Below are 20,667 nucleotides of genomic sequence, written 5' to 3' on the forward strand. Positions count from 1 at the left end.
CCGGCGCCTTTTTGTGCCTCAGCTGCCACGACCAAGGGCCTGGGAGCAGCCTGGAGGGGAGGGGTTTGTTCCCTTCCTCCTCCTGCCTCAGCAGGAGACACGAAGGCACAGACTCGTCCTGGGGCAGCAACGCCCGGGGAAACACCCGCAGCAGGGGCAGGCCCCATGGCGGGGCTCTGAGGCGCTGGTGTGGGCAGCTGTAGGGGCGCAGGAGGGACAGGGACAAAGAGCTGCCAGGTGGGACCTGGAGACACCGTACCCAGTGGCTGGTGGGCCCCGGGCTACAGCCGGGCGCTTGCCCACCCCTGGGAGACTTTAGGACCAGTTCTTGCTCTTAAAACATGGTGTGAGCCTTCAGGGGCTCAGACCTCACTGCCACGAACTCCCCTTCACCCGAAACAGCTGCCTTCTTCCCGCATCCCCAAACCAAAGCTGGGTGAGTCTCTGAGGTTCTCGAACATTTATATATGGGAAACACAGCAGGTATTGGACAGAAATATGAAGTACAAGATGGGAAGTCAGAAGACTAGGAGCAACACTACACTATCCCACTACATACAAAAATTTTTACTTTTGAACATTAGCTTTTAGTGGTCCATAACATACCCAGAGAAAAGGAAAAAAAAATATGACAAGGGAACCCTAGTCAGCAAGTTTCTTGATAAGAGGCATGCGAGTAGTTATAGTGTGGGACTCCCTCATAAATACATGTCCCAAGAAAAGCAGAGCTTTCCTTTATGCCCCCCAGACACCAGGCCAGCAGGTTAGGTGACTTACAGCCCGTGGGCTGGTGTGCCTGTCCTGGGATGCAGCCCCTGGGCGGATGCCGACAGGATCTCTCTACACCCCTGGGAGTTCACACGTTCTGTTTTCTGGACTAACCACCATGAGCAGCTGATCTTGTCTCTTCAGTTAGCTTCAGCTCCCATTAGTGCTCCCGCTAACTCCAACCTGCTCGACTGGGTCCTTGGTGCCTGACAGAGGCCCCTTTGGCAATGTGCTGCTGAGTGGCAGGGAGGAGAAGGCTGCAGTGCCTCAGGGTTTGCCATCACAAGCTGAAATCACATGGGTTACAGTCTGGCAGCAAACTCATTTCTACAACCTACCTATCTGAAATGGAAGGTGTCAAGTGACCTGCACCTCTTGGAGGGAAAAAAAAAATATAAAGATATACAATTACCTTTTTTTAATCCATACTTTATTACAGGTGTACATAATAATTATTTATATTTTATTTTAAACAAGAAATTCCTTTCATGGAAAGGAGAAACATTTACCAGTAAAACAGAGTGATTATAGCACAAGTATTTTACAAATATGTACAAATATTGGCAGCTAGTTTCTACCATCAGCTGATAAATGCCTACACGTTACCCTCTACCAAACTAATCCAAACCAAAATAACAAGAGACCTTCTAAATCCAAAAGACAAAAAAATAAGTCTATTACTAACAGGGACAGCTTTTTCATATGAGTACAAAAACTTGCATAATAGATATTCACAGTGCTTGTAAGATATTAATTCATCCTCAGTCTATGAGTACTGGAGGGAGCTGTGTAGACCACTGAGAGAAGACTGTCAGACCTGGAGAGTTTGCCTTCCCTAACCCATGAACGAACACAAGAAACTACCATGTACATACAAGGCAGTGGATGCTCATGCAAGAGCCAATTACATAATTTTTTTTTTTTTCCAGGGATTGCTGCATTTTTTTCAGCCAGAGGATTACAGCATTTCACCAATTCCACTGAACACTTGGTAACTCTAAAAAGAAAACAGCAAGCTGCTTGGTGGCAACACACACCTGAAGCAGATACGAAGGTGATTGTCTTTGAGAAAAGCGTGCATAGATGTGAGCGTGTGGTGCACACACATTTTATGACACCTTTCCAGACAACTATACTCACTGAATTTTGAGTTTTTCATGTTAACAACCATTGCCAGAACCATAAGGAACCATACATCTGCATGCATGGGAGAGCAACAGCCTAGCAGGGCTGTCACTCCAGACCCCTCCCTTTTCCATGGACAGACAGACGTCACTGCAATAAGGGCCATCCCTCCAGCTCCATGGCTGCTGCAAGAACAAGGCTGCTCCCTGTACCATGGCCACTGGCCCCCTGGATCCTGGCTGTGCCCATCTCCCATGGCTTATGGCCAAAAAAGGCCCCAGGTAACAGGGAGTGACAGACAGCAGGAGGCTTGACTGGACTGTTCACAACCAGCCAGATGTCCTTTACCCATTTAAATCCATTTAGGAGAGTTTATTTTGGATGCAGTAAACATACCTCAAGTACTCTGTAAAGGCATTTTGGCTTTGCTTGGAAGAAGGCAGAAGAGGCTACGGTGAACACCCAGTTCCTAACTGTTCATTACAGAAAGAAAGAACGGTGTGATCAAAGAGGGCACGGTCAATTAAGTTGTGTCTGCAGTGAGCTCGTGCCCAGCATTCATTTCTCAAACACACAGCTAGGGTTTGGTGCTGGATTCATCTCAGAGGATGAACAGCCACTGATGCCACTTCAGTAAATGCAGACGCACTGCGATGCTCTGTCTCTACACCACACTCGCTTGCATAGAAATAGTGAGACAACAGACTTCACAGATTCGCTGTTTTAACACTTTACAGGAACACAATTTACCAGACAGCTACTAAGCCCGCAAGCCCACCATCAAAGAAGCAGCTCGAACCCTCCTTGTCGTGGTCTGGCTTCCTTTCCTTTCCTGAATCTGGCTATCTGCAGCTTTTGGGTGATCAACACTGCACAACACACACCTCCTCAGCCAGCAGAATAGCATCAGTCTGCTTCTAGAGTTCACCAACTGCAAGGTTGTCAAAAGCTGGGCACAGGTTACACACGCCTGTAAGTACAAGCTTCCCAAATGCTCGGAAATCGATGAGGGGAGGAGGTACTGGGGGAAGACAGGGAAGGAAATCAAACAAATGTACATTGATTTGGATGTAACAAGGTAGCAGGATGTTTTCCACATCAAATGCTTGAATCAAACAGCATAAGTGTCATTTTCCTAGTGAGAGCCGGCACAGCCAGCTCTACCACTCAGAATCACCAAACAAGTACCCTTAGTTTGGCACACAAACAGCCTGCTCTTCCACCATCACCAGCCCTGCAACATCACACGCTCACAGCTGCGTGACCTATCCATGACTAAGCTGGACACAGTCGCTCTGTCCTGCCAAAGCGACTTTCTCCAGTCCATACTTGCCTCCTAAGCAGAGGAAAAAATCTGTTCCTTAGATATTTTTAAAAGCAAAGAAAAGAACAACATCAAAGTACGATTCAAAGGGGTAATTGTGCCTGGACAAATTCTCCCGTCACACTCCTGTCTTCCACAGCCAGTCACTTAATGCTCTTAACTTGTCTTCTGTACTCTCAGAAGCAGCTGAGTCATTTGTTTTATCCCCTCCCCCAGATCCCCAAGAATATAAGCATTTATTTACCAATCTGCATCACAGCAGCAGTAGACAGCTGAGAGACAGTTACAGTTATTGCAGTAAGAAAAAAAAAAAAAGAAGAAGAATGCACATTGTATTTGGCTGGATGCTTACAACAACAACAAAAAAGAGAAATAAACTCCTGGCAGAGCAGGTCTTGCTTCCAGTAAAGCAAAAAGGCAACTTGTGTTCATTACAACAGGAACAAGCTAAACACTGCCATACCCAAGACCTCCAAATGTGCTCAGACCGTGTCCTGGCCTGACAGTTGTCGGCAGTGTTGCAGCAGCACAAACTCAAGACAACCACACTAGTTGTATGCTAGCATTAACATAAATGGTCCACAAGAGGAAGGCAGGAAGATAAACTGACATAGACTTTAAATTTCTTTCTGATTGATCCATTTAGACTCAGTGTTTGCTTTACTAGCTCAGCGTTCACTTTTGGTCCACAGTTTTTGGTTTTTATGTCGGTTGTGTCAGTGCTCATGGTGCAAGCCACTTCCATTTTCTGCTCAGGCAGACACTTCAAATGCCAACTAAGTGCTACATGCCGGTTGATTTGCCCTGTAGTCAGGTCTGCAGAAGCAATGCCACTTACTGATTACGGAGCTGAATAACAAAACCACTCACAACCTCCTGCAAGAACCAGAGTGACATCACCTGTGTTAATGAGGTATATATTTCCATGATGAGCCATTTCCTGGTATGGAAGAGCTCCAATATCATTACACCACAAACTCCTCTGGGAGCTGGTCCTCTCCCAGAAGATCCAAGGAGAGGCAGTTCATGGATCGCTTCCCATAAAGGGCAGACTTGGTTTTGCAGTCCGCTGTGGAATAAACACAGCCGTACATAGACAGCTTATCCTCCAGGCTGCAGCCAAACGTGTAGCTGTGGGATGTGTCCGAAGACAGCGTGGAACTTAGTGGTGGGTGCTGGTGCTTGTAAAGGCGGATGTCATCCAAACTCTGGCTGTGCTGGTCCGTGCAGATCCTGCTTTTGGGTGATCTGACCTGCCAGTTCAGTAAGACAACACGAATAAAAATGATGAGCTCAGATACAGCCTAAGGATGCTGGCTAAGCATGCTACAAATTTTCCAAAATTGTTCTTCCACTCCTTCAAAACAGCACCACCAGCTTTCTGAAGGATATTGGCTTAATGAAGAAGCTGTGACCCATTAAGAAATTACAAGTGCATTAAGCTGCCCCACTGTCCTGGTTTCAGCTGGGATAGAGGTAATTTTCTTCTTAGTAGCTTGAACAGTGCTGTGTTTTGGATTTAGTATGGGATTTGGTATGAGAAGAATGTTGATAGCATACTGATGTTTTTAGTTGTTGCTAAAACAATCAAGGACTTTTCATCTTCCCATGCTTTGCTAGTGTGCAGGTGCACAAGAAGCTGGGAGGGGGCATAGCCAGAGCAATGGACCCACAATTACTGGTTTAGGATTTGAGTTTAGGTTTAGGATTGAGACCCAAATTGTCTGCTGGTATATTCCATATCATGCAGTGTCATGCCCAGTATATTGTGAGGGTCTGCTGGGAAGCTCTTTCTCTTCCAGCATTGCAGTTTCGGAACTTTCCCTGCTTTGGGATCGTTAGTCTAGAATGTGCTGAGCCTTGCTCAGCGGGTGGTGAGCAATTGCACTGTGCATCAGTTGTTTGTATAGTCTATAGTTGTTATTATCAATATTATTATAATTATTACTTTCAATTTTATTGTATTTCAATTATTAAACTGTTCTTATCTCAATCCATAAGTTTCCTTTCCCTTTACCCCTTCAATTCTCTCCCCCATCCCCCAAGACGAGGAAGGGTGAACGAGTGGCTGTGTGATGTTTTGGTCACTGGCTGAGTTACCACGACACCAGCCATGTTGAGCCAGATCCTGATCTCTCTGCACTGTGTCCTCAGTGTCTAGTACAATGGGCGAAACACGTGACAGGTACTGACACGTGAATGACCTTACACTTCTTGGCAGATCCGTGTAGTCATCCTCAAACAAAGTGCACGTAACAAAAACATTACCGCAACTAATTGAACACACTGAGTTAGTGAAAGTCTAATGCTCTGAAAGGAGGGCTCAGAAGGCAACCAGGCAAACTAATAGGTTATGGTGTCCAAAATTCACTAAGTTCAACATAGTTTCATCTCCATAACATTGTTCAGCAATGAAAAAGCAGAAGTAACAAACCAGCAGTAATTCCCAGAGGCAGCATCTTGCTACACAAGCTGTAGTGACTTGGCCTCTGTGGAGGAATTACTGACCATCTGAGACTTTCCCACCTGTTTTTTTTTGACTCTGTCTCTTCATAATCAGCTTTTAAATGCTAATATTAAGGCTGATTTCAGGAATATCACTTTTCAACCAAGACATTTCTGATGGCAACACAGAAAACTTCTTCCCAGTATCACTGTTTTTTTGTTGTTTTTTGTTTTTTTTTTTTTTTAAAGATGCATCAAATATTTGATGCACTGAAGTGACAGCCAGATCTTTGCAATTGCTCAAACAGTCCTGTGTTGATCAGAAACATTCTTAGAAGACAGATGCCTTCCCATCAATTCACAGTGCAAGTGTGCATTGGTAAAAGCACTAACATAACATTACTTTAAGCAAGATGCCTATTCCCTGCCTTGCACTCTTAAGTTATTCCACTCAAATATGGGAATAAGTTCATTATGATTTGTACTGCAGAGTCTTCAGCTTTGGAAAAAATATTAAAATCTCCTAGAGCACTTTATGGACTACTTTGCTAAGTGAAAATTTCTTATTACTTTTGCTGGGTCCAGGAAGAAGCATGAAAAGAAAAAAAAAAAAAAAAGCCCTAAGAAGTGATTGAAGTTCTTGTTCAGAAAAGTTCAGGGAGTAAAGAGGAAAATGAACAGATTTTTAAAATTCTTTTAGCAGATAAGGCTAGTTTAGATTCAGAGAGGGAAGAAATGGTAGAGGCTTGGTTGTTCTGTTTGTTTTTTTTTAAAAGATGAAACATTTCTACCCCAGTGGGTACAGTTATACTTTGAAAAGAAATACTGTTTGGCCTTAAAAAGACATTGTAATAAGTTTTTTCCAAGGACAACTTATGATATGACATATTTTACCATATATAGTTGCCTTTTCTCAAGGGTTTGATGAAAAGAAAACGTTGACAACAAAGACTTCAGCACACACATAGTATAATCACACAAATGACAGTAATTAGAGCTTGAGCATCTGGTTTTGCTCTGATGTGAGCTCCTTCTGGCTTCAGTAGCAGGAAGATGATGAAGTTTGCAACCCACATCCAAACTGCATGGATGGTCTTGGCTTTATCTTGCACTCAAAATTTGCAAGTGGTTTATTTTCCATTTCCCATCTGGAAAGCTAAGGCAGACGATTGCTGGCTTTCAAGATTTTCATGCAGATTGCTCCAAACCTCTCTATACTATTCTGGACCCAAACACATCTCTCATCCTATCCCTGGCCAACAGCTGGTTTTGGTTACACCATTTAAAAATCAGTCAAATCCACACCAATCAAGTTCACCTGATTTACAGCTGTCTCCATTACACAAGACCCTCCTGCCAGGCATCCCACCTTACCTGGTGAAGGGATTCAATGCTTTGACCTCTCATTTTTATTAGCGTGACTTGCACCACAGACGGCGATTCATGATTTATAGCTGCAAAGGAGAAGGGGGAAGTGAAAAGCGTTGCAGGTTCGAGGTTATGTGGGCTGAGGAACGGGAAGTTGTTCTCACAGGCCACATCCAAGCAGTGCTATCCTATAAATATACATCAGTAAGCACCCTTGATGCTCTGGGAGTTTTGCTTACAAGTATTCCTTTTTGCCCCTAAGGATCAATATTTAAAAGCTCTTAGGAAAACAGCTCCTCACCAATTTGTCCCATATTCACCCAGACAGCTCCTGCGTGACCCCACTGTCTAGCATTCCCTGTATCCCAAGCCACAAATAATTCCTGCAACTAGCCCATTAATCTGTGGTTGAGTCCCTTGGCTGTTATGTGGTATACAAGATTTCAAATAAAATTCCTTCACTAGAAAAGGTTTATCTCGGTTATCTTTTTGTCGTTAACCAGGTCTCAACTCGTCAAATTTGGAAAAGGGAGACCTTGAGGAGTACAGAGGAGGGCAGCACTGTACAAATATAGGGTGCTGGCTTTTAACATCTAGATGAGCTGACTTCAAATCCTGTTGCAATGAGGCAGTGAGTAGCACTGGCAGTTGTTGGAAAGAAAATTCAGCTTTCTTAGATCCCTCAGATTATGCCTGGCTTGTCAAACATACCTTCCTGTTGCTAGAGCCTAAAGAAAAAGTGCTGAGCAGTAGCAGAAAGCCATCTCACCTTGGCAGCTATCAGCATCTAGAGGAAGAGATTCAACAGATTCTCCCACAGTGGCCTCCTCTAACTGGTCTCCCTCTACAGGCTCATCTACAGGCACCTCCTCTGGCTCATCTACTGCCAGCTCAAGCTCTAGGAGGAAGAGAGCAGCAGGAGAAGGGTTAGCATTACACTTCTGCTCCAAACTGCTTCATGTTCTCTTACTCCCTGTTCTCCTGCAGGAGAAGGCAAGAGCGGGCTTAGAACTTGCTCTGCATCTGCAAATTCTTTACCATCGTCCTGAGAGTCATCTTCAGCCCGCCCTTTGCTGCCACTGTCAATGCCAGAGCTACCGTAGCTGATCGTTGAGCTGCAGGATTTCTCTTTCCTGTGCACCTGGTCAATGCCGAAGGGCTCATCCACCGACATTTCCACCGACACTCGGTGCCTGGAGTCAGCCTCAATGCCCGAGGTGTGCGAGCTGCCGTGACTCCCCGTGGACTGGCGCGAGAGACGGTTATCCCTCTGGCTGCCCCCACTGCTCCTGCTGCCGCGCGAGTTCTTATCGCAGGGGTCCAGGTCCATGTCTAGTGTGTCACTGATGTACGACTCCCGATAGCGCTTCTTCTCTGAGAAAGAAAGACAACAGAAATTTAAGCAAGACCAAAGGAAGGGTACCAAAAATAATCAGTAAGTTCTGGGACTGGCACAACCTGACAATTAAGAAACAACTGCTGCAGCTACTGAACAAATACAGGGACAGTTTTGTATTTTGTTTGCTCTACTGATACTGGGATGCCCAGCTGGGTGTAAAAGAATTAGTCATACTTGCAGTAAACCCAGCATCTCCTGACTTAGAACAGGCAGGTAGAGGCAGTTATGATACAGCTTCCAGAATGAAAAAAAGGTCAAAAAAAAAAAAAAAGGGAATTACTTAGCTAAGCTAAGCTAGCTAAGTTCAGTCATTAAAAACAGAGTGCACTGATTGAAACAGTCACCAATGTGTGGAGACAGCGAAGAACAGGATCCCCATGGCTGGCATTTATTAATGATTTAAAAGACAGAAATAACCAAGCTAGATGAGACCAAGGGCCACCTCGCCCTGTACACTGATTCCACACAACCAGCAATCACCACTTCAGAGAAGGATGTAAGCTCCTTAGAGTTAGTTGAGATGGGCAAAAAAAAGCAACAAGGTTCTTCCCGACTTCTCCCAGGAAAGAGTCAGCCTGCATCCTCAGACAAGAGGACCAGCTGCTGCTGGCTGACTTCGACCGACCTTGAAGGTAATGATACAAACCCCAGAGAAGACAGAGAAAGTGTGCATGGAGAACGCAGGGAACAGCAGCCAGGAAAGAAAGGGGGAAAAAAAAGCATTCAGGAGAAGGCTAGAGGAAAGGGACACAATCCTCCCAAAGAAGACCTGTGCAATGCATTAAAAGCAGTTACCAGGGAGAGGTAGGCTGAGAAGTTGTAGGAGAGCCAGCTTGCAGAGCTGGAAAATGGAAGGGGGCAAGCTGAGAGGTGATGAAATTACAGAAGTTTGCCTGGAAGGATAGCAGGGACTGTCAGAGTTCAACCACTGTTCCTACAGAGAAGGGACTCCATCAGAAAAGACAAGTTCTAGGAGTCCTGATCTGCTCTCAGGCCCCTTTTGGCAGCTGGAAGTCCTAGGTCTTAACCGTCGGATGCTATAGACTAAATTGTCTGCAGTGTTTAGTAAAGGGCACAAAAAAATTAAGACGCAGGCTCACAATGCGTGCTGCTGCTTAAGATGATCTTATCCCAACAGAAAGCTTTTCATTCAAATTACTTCCACTCAGAAGCTCATGTCAAATGGGCACTAATTGAAAGCATACCTCCTCTTAAAGGGGGATATTCCCCCTCCACTGCTCTCACGCACACACTTTCTGATCACAGTCTAGCAGTGTGGGAGCCATAAACACTTCCCAGTAATGGACCTGAAACACATCTAACACCTCTAATTCTCTCTCCATTTTCCCAGTAAGGCAGAAACACCATTAATTACATAGAGAGCAGCCACCATGAAGCAACAGCAGAGCCTAACAGGCTGTACGGTTCCCCTTGTCAAAGTCACCTGCTCTTTCATCACCTACCTTCAGCATCCTCCAGTTTTTGGATTTGCTTCAACACTGGCTGGATATTCAGAAAGAGCTGGTGGCTGTTGCTGAGGAGCTGCAGCAAGTGCCGTGACCTGAAGGGGCAACCGGTGTAGTAAACCAGTTTCCGTGCAGAGGGCAAGCCGTCTGGCTGAATCTCAAATTTTTTCCCCTGCATAAAGAGGAGAGATGCCAGTGAAGTGAGCCAAAATGTGTTTTCAGCCACGCAGCTGCCAGCGATAGCTGTGGTCTTGCATGTACGAGTGACAGGACGCTGCCAGATGGCCTCTGTTCCGTCACACTCACCAGAAACGCCAGCTTCCCGATGTGTGACCAAGGGAAGTCGTAGAGGAGCTGGCGAACGTGATTCACCTCCTGCAACACATCAAACTCGAGTGACACCAGGGACCGGCAGGTACAGGGTGGAGTCAGCGACGTGCAAAGAATTTGCAAACCACCAAGAATGTGAGCTATGCAGAGCCTGGCTGTCGCAGGGGAGGCAGAGTTAATGCTACACCAGGAGGCTTTCATGGCAGTCTGTTACCTGATAGATGTGAATTCCTCTCAGGGTCAGGCCCAGGATAACTGTCGGGCGATCCTCCTTCTTATCCTAAAAGAACAGAAGAGCCTGGAGTCAAAGGTTAATCTACAAAGACCACGCTCTTGTCCTGGCACCTACTGCAGGAGAGGTAGCAGGGCTGCTCATCAGGCAGATGCCATCAGCTCATTTGGTTTTTATTGTCTTTGTAAAGTATACCTTGCCTTGTTGACCCCTGAAATATCTACACCGAAAACCCCCTCACACTGGGCGACTCAAGCATTTCACCTGCAAATGCCCTAAGCTGCTCTGGACAGGGAATCCTCTAGCTTTAGTGATTTGAGGGCATGGACAATTACTGGTCATGGAGGCACCTTTCAACCTCTCATACTGCCCTGTGCTGTCTCTGCTGTCCCTAAGAACATCCATCACTCACTCTCTCCGGGTGACAGACAGCCCCAAACAGAAGGGATGCCTGTCCCCTCTCCTTGCCACGGCACCTTAGGTGTCCCTTGTCTGGGAAGGGAGGCAATCAATGCCTGGAGTTACAGGGACTCTCCTCCCAACCTTTTGATATCAGTGTTGGGAAGAGGCAGTTTGAAATGTTCTTGGGGCTGGGCTGGGATACTGCCTTGTGTTTCCTCATGGTGTATCTTGGTATGACACACTTGCTCTCCAACAAGGAGATTCCTTTCCTTAAAGTTAAAAAAAAATAATAATGAACTAGTTCTTTCAGTCTCTCCTGGCATGGCAGATTTAGCAGTGGGGAAGAACCCGTACTTTTCTTGCTAGGAGGAGCAGAAGGAAGAAAAATTGGGGGGTAAAAATTTCTGGGCTCACAGAGCTCAAATTTTGCATCAAAACACACTCTTCTCATCCGGCTTGGCAAGAAGCAAGCCTTATGCCATCACATTACCTCCCCCTTTGTCCCTGTTACCACCCAGATCTCCAGTCCAGTGTCACTAAGAAATGCTTTCTGCCTCCCAAAAGCAAAGAGCTTCATAACTAGTACTGGTCTGGAGGAGAGATCCAGGTCTCAGCGCTGTGTTCCCTTTTTGGGGTTCCCAACCTCAGTGGCAGCCACGAGGAGGGTGTAATACCAAAGTGTCTGCTTTTGAAATCTCAGGGCGGCCAGCACGCTCACACCTTCACCTGGCATCCCTGTGCACTCCAGCGGGAGCTTTGTGACCCAGGTGTCATCTAGGAGCTCATCATGAGATGAGATAAACAACACATGAAGGAGTTAGCAAGGCATAAAATATTATGAGTTCAAGGCAGACAGGAATTTGGATATTAAGAGCAAGCAATTTCACAGCCTCGGTGCTTTTGGATATAAAATTGCATCATGTCCTGCCAGCTGTATTTGTTAATGGCATTCAGGTGTAACCAACCCTCTTCTGACTGCATCATTAACAGCACTGGAATCAAAACAGGACAGAGGAGAGACAGGGGGAGCAGCTATGGTTTGCGAGGAACTGAAACTACGCCTGGACTACAGACCAAACTGGAACTTTTCCTCCAGAAAACTCATGGTTCTGCAGAACACGGATGGATACAGACAGCATTCCCACCAAGCACAAACAGCCAAGAGGTTTAATTACGAGTCTGACAAAGCAAAGTATCGCTATTAGGCAGGGGGGAGGGGGGGGGAAGTCCAAGCCATTCCTAATTGCCTGAGCAGGTTTCACTCACCTAAGCAAAACAGAAAACTTTATTTTTAGTCCTATTTCTAGACCTAAAGTCTCTTAGCATGTGAAAATGAAGTGCATCCTGTTTAAGCAGGCTTGGGTTAGGAGTCTATGGCTCAGGGACAAGCAACAATGCAAGAATCCAAAAAGTGACATACAGCTGAAAACACCAACCACTCTGACGGAATTGGAGTGGGGAGGGTGGGGGGTAAGAAAGTGGGGATGACTCTGTGTCACCTTCAGTTATTAGGTGTGATAAGCTGGCCAACCTTGTCACCGTTTCAATGAACTGCAACATAAAAGGCTTCTCAGCGATTTCCCTGCTGCCAGTCCACTGACAGGCAGGGACAAAGCCAAAATTAAATTTTGCCATTCCTGTGGCCAGTTTATTGTCAGAGGAACAAACCCAGATTCTAGCTGTAAATTGACAGTAGATTTGTTTGTGGGGACAGGCCTCGGTGGCTAAAGTTTTAGACTTGTTTGGCCTCTCTGAACCAGAAGCAACTGTCCCTCAAATAAAGTGAAAAATGCAGCAGTGGACCCAGTTAATGATGGGAGAGAAGTTTAAAATAAGAAACTCTTTGTTTAACCTTCTGCAGCCTGTAGAAGTGGACGGGCACATCTTCCAGCAAGCACGACTCCTTAATGAACTTCAGCACCGCTTCCTTAGCACTCAGCCCTTGCTGTTCTCGGTGCATCTCTGGGGCATGTTTCAAGATGTAGTCGCTCCCTCTCTTTGCAATTATCTAAACCGCAAGGAAAACAAACAAGTCAGCAACTCTTCAGCAATCCCCACAGGAGGCAGCTGAGATCAACAGCAAAGCAGAGACTGGAGGTGGAGGAGGTTCATAGGGTCTCTTAGGATGTTAGTCCATGTTCACCTCTGCCTCCCCTGGAGGATAAGCATTTAAAGCAGCCCAGATGATAACAATGTCCCCAAACAGATCCTAGATGGCAAAATCAGAACAGATCAAGACTACAGAGCTCATGTCAGCTCTTTAAGTTCTCAAATGCTGGAATTAGTCTTCCTAACTCTTGGCATCCCTAAATTCTTATGGGCAGATAACAAATACTGCTCTGCATGCCAACACAATCAACAGACACATCTCCAAACCCTGCAGAAACGCTAGGTGGTCCTTTTAAGACCAGAAACTACACATTAGGCTTATTTAGCCTTTCCATCCTCAAAGGCGTGGATAACACTATCTCAAGGTATTTTCTATCTATTGGGAGTGATGGCAGACATGTGGCTTTGCTAAGCAGGAGGAAAACCCACACTGCTTTTGCTCTTGCCCTGCAAGCGCCCAGTTCCTATGCTCGGCCACATGCCCCTCCTGTGCCAGACTGGCCCCTTCCAGGCTGCGAGCAGCAGTGACAGATAAGAGGGATGTTGGCTGAATTAATTTTACAAAATCGCCCACCACGGAGGGCATTTAAAACCAGATCCCACCAGGCACTCAAGAACATCCTGCTGGGGCAACCTGCAACCTGGCTTAAAACCACCAGACCCCCTCACCCCCCGGTTCCCCCTTCCATTTAAAATTAAGCCCCCGGTTTAGTCTGTTCGGTAACACCTCTGCCCTCCTCTGCCTGCCTCAGCAGATTAGTTGCCCTCCCATGAGGAAGGCTGGGCTCAGTGGAGAACAACATCGATGCCATCAGCTGCACAACGTCAGCAGAAAGAGACACGCCAGCTCCACAGTTCAAAGCCAGGTTCATCCCCCCCAGGCAGCACCGCCTCTCCTTGCTAGCATGAGGCTTGGGGCAGCCCTCGGCCAAATGATCTCAAGAACGTGTTGGAAGAAGAGATCACATTGGAGGAGGAGGAGAAGGAGGAGGAGGAGATGGCTGAGTATCTCCACACAGGAGCCCAGGGGCAGGGAGAGAAGTGTCCCCATGCCTGCCAGATTTTGCTCTTTGGAATGATGCAATAAATCACCCACATACTTGCTTGGGGTGCACGCTTTGCAATGTTTGCCAGATGAGCAATAGTCTGTGATAAGACTTTTAACTGCCCCAGAAACAGCATTCATGAGACCCACCTTCTCCAGCCCTTTGTTAGCCACCTCCTGCCAGGCACCCCGCAGCAAGGAACAGCACGGGATGGAGGCCTGTTGTCTGGAGAAGGGCCCATTTCTGCACAGCAAGGCGGGCAGGCTGGGACTGGTGTGTGCAGGAGACGCTACCAGCCTTGGCTCCCTGACTAAACCCCCCTCAGTGCTCTGAACCTTCTCCCCGAGGCAGGGGACAGTGCCACCCTTCAGGGGAGACACAACTCACCCGGGGACAAGCAGCCAACTATCAAAGGCATCTGGGCTTTTTGACAGCTATCCCAAGGTGTGGGCTGGGCTTAAATCTGCTGTCACAGAGGAGAAGGGGACTCCAGAAGTAAAGCAGGTTGCAGAGGAGGGTCTGTCCAGGTGCCATCCTGCTCCAGAAGACGTTACAGTGCTGTTTCTGTACCAAAGTTAGCTTCCCTTCCTATTTTTATGGACATTAAAGTGTTTATCAACAGTTTTGTTGATGTTTTACCACAAGAGGAGAACACTCTGCAGGTAACCAGCTCTGACAGACTCTTAGCTAATTTGCCTTCGTTTGACAACCAAACTAACTCCTGGCTAAGCTGTTTTTAAGTCTGGAAGGGCACAAGCCCATGCGCACATGCTTATAAACAAACATGCAAACCCATTTCCAGGCCCTCCCCTTTTCTCTTACTGCAGTTGAGCCAGAGATGAATAACAAAGCAAGCACCAGAGGCATTGCACAGCAGTACCACCCCTTCGGGTTTGGCTCTGTCCATCCCACAGGTAAGCATTACAGAGATTGAGGCTTTGAGCAACCTGGTCTAGTGGAGAGTGTCCCTGCCCATGGCAGGGGGTTGGAACTTGATGATCTTTAAAGTCCTTTCCAACCCCAAACCATTCTGTGATTCTGTGAGATAGGAACAAAGGGCAATGGACTTGGATTCATGGCCCTGAGGTTTGAGGTTGGGCAGACCTTGCTGATGTACCACTGCAAACACACAACCCTTTAAGCTACAGAATTAAAGACAGCTCACTGTCGGAGTTATTCTTTTGACACCAACACATTCCCTCACTGATGAATGAGCCCAGGAGGAATGGCCACCTGCATAAAAGAGGAGGTATCTCCTGAGGGAAATTCAGGGTGACATCCAATCACTCTGCCTGATCATTGCAGCGGAAGTTGGGGAAGTTGCATGGCTGCAGTTAGGTACCACCTTGATGCAGCCCCTGCGTCATGCACAATCTGTTGACAGAAAGATCCCCCCCAAACTTACCCATTGCGGGAAATAAGCCTGAGGTTCAAAATATTTGCCAGCATGGACCTTCTCCCTGTAGTTTCCCATGTCTGCCTGTAAGCTGTAGGCAGCCAGCAAGAAGTAGATTTCTTCTTTGTGGTTGCAGCGAGACATAAGTACTTGCTCTTTGAGGTGGCAGTAGTAGAGCTGCCGTGCCACCTTATCACTGAAAGACACAAAAGCAAATTTACTTGGAGAATAAAGGAAGTTAAGACACAGATAAAGCTCCTCAAATGCATCTTCCTTGTGAGAGGAGGGATTAAACTTTAATATCCCTGATGTGTGCCGATGCCCCCCAATCCAGTTACGCACATGTAGAGAACACCAAGCCAAGATCAAGGTCTTCTCATGCTAAGTGGTGTACAAACATGGGAAACGGTAGCTTCTGTCTTGAGGAACATGAGATCTAAGAAGTTAGGGCAGAAGGCAGATGAAAGAAAAAAAATACCACATCACACCTGTTTTGGACACTGACTACAGCAAGCACTTCTGTTTCTCTGGAAAGCCTGTTGAGTCAAGAAAGTCAACTCCCTTGACTCCCAGTCCTGGTTCCTGCACAGCTGTCCTCCTTTCCCCTCTAAACCTGGCACTGCTTTTTCATTTCACCTTGCCTCAGGCTCAAGGTACTTTTCAACAGAAAATTCCCTGCAAGGTAGATCAAAAGACGCAGGAGCCTTGGGCTTGTTTTTGTCTTCCTCAAGTTGCTAAACAGGGAGAGTCTGATAAGGCATAACTATCACGTAGCATGGAGAACCCACACGCCCACCGCTGGGAGAGCTCGTGGGAAGCAGGCTACTGACATGTATGTACAGATGAGGTCCTGCACCTACAGTCTGCTCATAAGTGTGTGTATGTATAGGTTGAAGGGGCCAACTACCTCTGCATGGCTCCACAAAGCTCTCCAATTAAATTATTAGTGAGAGAGAAAGTTGCTTGTGATGCTAAAGGGTATGTACAGCAGGGTGGTAGAATGGTAGGCAGCCTCCCTTTGTACCTAAAAGCAAAACTAAATAAAAATCATTTAACAGCCAAACAGGCTCAGAAGAAAGACTCCTGTTTCCAAAATGAAAGACTGTGGAGAGAGAGAAAAAAAGAAAAACCCACAAAACTTTGTTCCAAGACGAGAACAAATGCCAAAAATTTGGTAAAGATTTTAATCCACCCGAATGATCCCAGCTCTTGGCTCATCTTGGGGTCACGCCCACGCCAGAAGTGCTGATGCAAATTAACTCTGTCAGTTGTTCATTTTAACTACCTCATCCTTTGTTCTGTATTGTGGGTCGGGATGGGGGTGTTTTGTGTGCAGCCCATATTCCACGCAAATGGACTGCACTCAAATAGAAAACTCTAGCTTATGAAGTATTATTTTGTCCATTTACAAAAGTCCATTTTCAGGAGGAGACTGCACAGAGCACTGCTCAGATACAAAAAGCAGGAAAAAAAAATATTAGCATGTGCTCTGGAGTAGAAATAGCTATTTTTTCATATACTCATATGATGGTTTTCATACAACCAAAAGATACAAGCAAAAGAATGTTAGATATCTTTTGATACAGTCGTCATTCAACATGCTCTTTAAATACGGATGGGAAAGCAGTCACAGTTTTCCTAGGGATAAAGAGCATGATTCAGGGGGAAAGCATTCATGGCTGGGTGAGGAAGTCTGTAAAGGTCTTAACAAAAAATTCAAGCTGATTTTTTAATCTTATTTCTGTGAGCTCACAGATATGAGCTTAACAAAGAAACATTATTTTTCTTGCCTATTAAGAACACAGTGAATAATTCAAAACACAGTAATTGCCACAGAAGGGAACTTACGTTATTACTCTTCCATTTTCTACGTAGTATTGTACTCTAAAGAACGCAACAAAAGGAGGGCTGAATTTCTCTGTTCCCTAGAGGAGAGACAGAAGACACGTTAAGTAACATTCAGCATCCAAAACTCCTGTTACCCTGTCTGGTAACGTTCTCTTCTCCCAAGCTCACTCCCCATACTGCTTTTCATTTTCTACTCTTAGCTCTTGACAAGTTTAGGGGGGGGATATGACTGTCTTGGATGCTCACAACAATGAAGCATCATAAAACATTTAGGCTGAACAGTGAAGCATCCTAGGGAGAGCATTAGATTTGGGATGGTAGGGGGAGGTGAACAGGTATCAAAGAGTCCCAATATAGCCTGGGGATGCCCAGCCTGGCCCAGAATTACCTAGCTCAGCACCTGGCAGCACCACAGACGCGTTAGCGCTGAACACAGCAAGTTTAACGCAGCTTCCCTCCAAGCACCAGGAGGTACGGTGGCAGGGCAGTGTGCCATGCTGGCACGGCCGCAGCGTTTCCCCGGCACACCTAGGAGTAACCAGCTCTCTCTGCTCCACACCGCATCACTGAGCTGGGACATACGTGCGGCTGCGTTCAGCATTCGCTGCCCCAGGCTGGGGCGCACCAGCCCGATATTAACTCCTCGCCTTTTGTTTGGCAGGGCTGATGTTTAGTTATTCACATCTTCCTGCAGCCACAGACCAAAAGGAGGCACTGACGTCTGCTTCACACTGAAGATGTCTGCTAGGAGAAAGCCAGCAGGTATTCTGTTGTTTCAACCTACCTTTCAGACTTACAGGCTTGTTTAAGTGGGAGAGAAAAGAAGGAAAAAAAGAAAGAGAGACAAGGAAAAAAGAGAGACAAGGAAAAAAGAACATCTTATCTTCTAGGTCATTCTCTCATCTTTCCTACTTTGCCCCTTGCTTCTTTAATGGTCATAGAGGTAACTGCTGACACAGGCAGTCCCCAGGCTTTGCTGGTCAGACCCCTCTCCCTGGCACATGGCATGCCGTGCACACCTGATGCAGGCAGCAACAACTTGGTCATCGTGCAAATATTTACATTTTATTTCTAGAACTTGTTCGTAGTCACCCTATTTTATCAGCTGGACTGGGCTTTCCACCTGAAGCCTCTTCGTAGCAAATAAATCCCTGTCTGCTAACCCAGCCCAAGAGCCTGACTCCTCTCAGACTTCAGTACTGCCAATGGCAACTCACTCAGCCTTTTATGATTCACCTCACACCAGAGATTCAACAATTTCAAGAATCCAGCCTCAAAGCAGCCACAAAGCATACCCCCTCCTGAGGTGACCAGAAACACCTGCCTTGGAATACCCTCACCGGCTTTGAAGAAACGCTTGTTTGGGAGAAGCACTACGGGATAAGAGATCCCCGAACCTCACTAGTCAATTGCAAACTTCTCAAAGCAGCAGCAACAGCAAGCGTGCCTACTCTGCAAAAGAAAACCCTTAAGGAAGGTGGAAAAAGTCATCATGAGCTAATTAAGATATTTGAATGTAATTGCATGCTACACTTTGTTCTAGGCTGCAGCTCCTCTAATAATGACACACACAAACAGGCATCATCATGCCTGAATGACAGGCACTGAACAATTACATCAGCTTGTCTTTATTTCACGCAGCTTTTCCCTCCCTTGACAGGGCTGGCTAGCCTTTAAAGAACAAAGACTCTTAGCAAACAACATGGCCTTCCTCTCACTCCATCCTTTTGCATGGACTCTGGAAGCTCCAGCCCTCTCCTTCATATCGGGTTCAAGTCACAAAAGGTCATTTTAGGCTCTTCTGCTTAAGGATAACCATGAGGTCTCCAGACTCTTCACAGGCTCACCTAAGGTCAAAAGGAAGACTGACCAACTGACCTTCTCCCCTCCTGCAGCAGCTGAGCACCAGCCACGTGGCTACTATTGCCCAGGTAAAGTCATGTAAGGGGCTGTTTTAGCTTTTTTAATTAATTGTATGACTGTGCACCAGTCACTGCATCTTGCTACTGATCAGCATTCTTCAAGAAATGCTTTCTAGAGCTTAGTTTAAGAGCTTTCATTTCACTGAGCAGTCCAGTACCAAAGCAGGAGCCTCCAAAATCAAACATCTGTCTTACTTTGGTGCTCTCTTTCTTCCATTCCTTTGAAAAGTATTTGCTAAGCTTCTGCTCCAAGTCTATGAAAACATATTCATTATCTGAAAGACAAGAGGAAAAAAAAATGCATTTCATGTTAAAGAATTAGAAATTCTTATTCATGAAGTACTTAGGTGACTACACAAGTTGTTTCCAAACAATACACTTTAAACCAAAGCTGACCAGGGAACAGACATGGCAGGGAAAAGAGAGGGCACCGGGTCTCCTACATACATGCGCTACTCCAGACAGGACGGAAGGAAGGTCAGCTATGCCTTGATTCAAGAGATGCTGAGCTAAAGTTTCCCAAGCACCTTAACCAGAAATGCAGAATTCTTGCTTTACAAGCAAGAATACACTTACAGGAGGGAAACATCATCTTACCAAGCTAAGTATACTTGACAGTTTAGCAGATTCAGGTTTTTTTATTATTAAACAAGCAAGCCCTAGCCAAACTTCCACTCTACCATCATGTAGCACCACGGTGCAATGTGGCATAAGCGAGCGGACAGTCAGGTATTTCACAGATGTCATCCTCCACATATGAATGGGATCCTCTGAAACAGTAAGAAGGAGGAGGACCAAACCCAAATGCCCTCCTCAGAAGGGCCGGCATCTCCTGCTCACACCCAACTTCTTCCACAGAGCAAAAAGATGAATGAAAGGAAGGGAAACCTGGCCTGCCTAAAAGGACCAGGACTTGCTCTGCACCCAGGTGAGGGTGAACAAGAGACAGCGTGAGCAGCACATCGTCCTGAGAGAGTTTTGCGCTGTTTTCAAAACCAACGTTTTGTAACACCACTTACCATTCAAATCCAAACAACTCAGCCAGTGAAAGATTTTTTTTCCCTGAGCCTTCTCACATCTCTTAAAAAAAGACCTGATGGGTGTTTTCAGCTTCAGCAGCAACACCAGCTGAGCACGTTCACCTGAACAGTCCCTCTACTCTTTGGTCTTGCTCAGGAAAGTGTTTTGACAGGTGACATAAGCGCCAAGTTGAAGAGCTTGTTCCTCAGATGTGAAAAGAGCAAGAAAAAAAAAAAGAAAAAAAATCCCAAAACCTTCACAAAACAACCTTCTGCCCCAGAAGACCAGCCTGGACTTTCAAGGTTTGGCTTTCTGATGTCAAAGGAAAAAAAAAAAAAAAAAGGAACGGGAGAACAGAGGTGGATTTTTTCTAATGAAGATTTAGAACCAAAAGCGAGCCAGCGTTACAGCAGGTATTCAAGGGGGCTCTGAGCTACTTCGCAGCCATCCTCCCAGAGCATTCCAGT

The 20,667-nt window shown here is 46.1% G+C and overlaps 1 protein-coding gene across 1 annotated transcript; it reads right to left on the reverse strand.

The window, feature by feature from the left end:
* Window positions 1–4,182: 4,182 nt before the first annotated feature.
* LOC104462430 (FERM domain-containing protein 6-like) lies at window positions 4,183–19,455 on the reverse strand (the record flags this gene model as incomplete). Its single annotated transcript, XM_010074360.1, has 11 exons — window positions 4,183–4,470; window positions 7,037–7,116; window positions 7,800–7,928; window positions 8,069–8,404; window positions 9,893–10,067; window positions 10,202–10,270; window positions 10,440–10,505; window positions 12,712–12,867; window positions 15,420–15,606; window positions 17,259–17,335; window positions 19,376–19,455. Coding segments are annotated over 11 exons (1,643 nt in total), but the record flags the coding sequence as incomplete, so codon positions are not given.
* Between the last annotated feature and the right edge of the window lie 1,212 nt (window positions 19,456–20,667).

Source organism: Pterocles gutturalis, unplaced genomic scaffold, assembly GCF_000699245.1.
Source record: "Pterocles gutturalis isolate BGI_N339 unplaced genomic scaffold, ASM69924v1 scaffold17467, whole genome shotgun sequence".
In the NCBI taxonomy this organism is placed as follows: Eukaryota; Metazoa; Chordata; class Aves; order Pterocliformes; family Pteroclidae; genus Pterocles; species Pterocles gutturalis.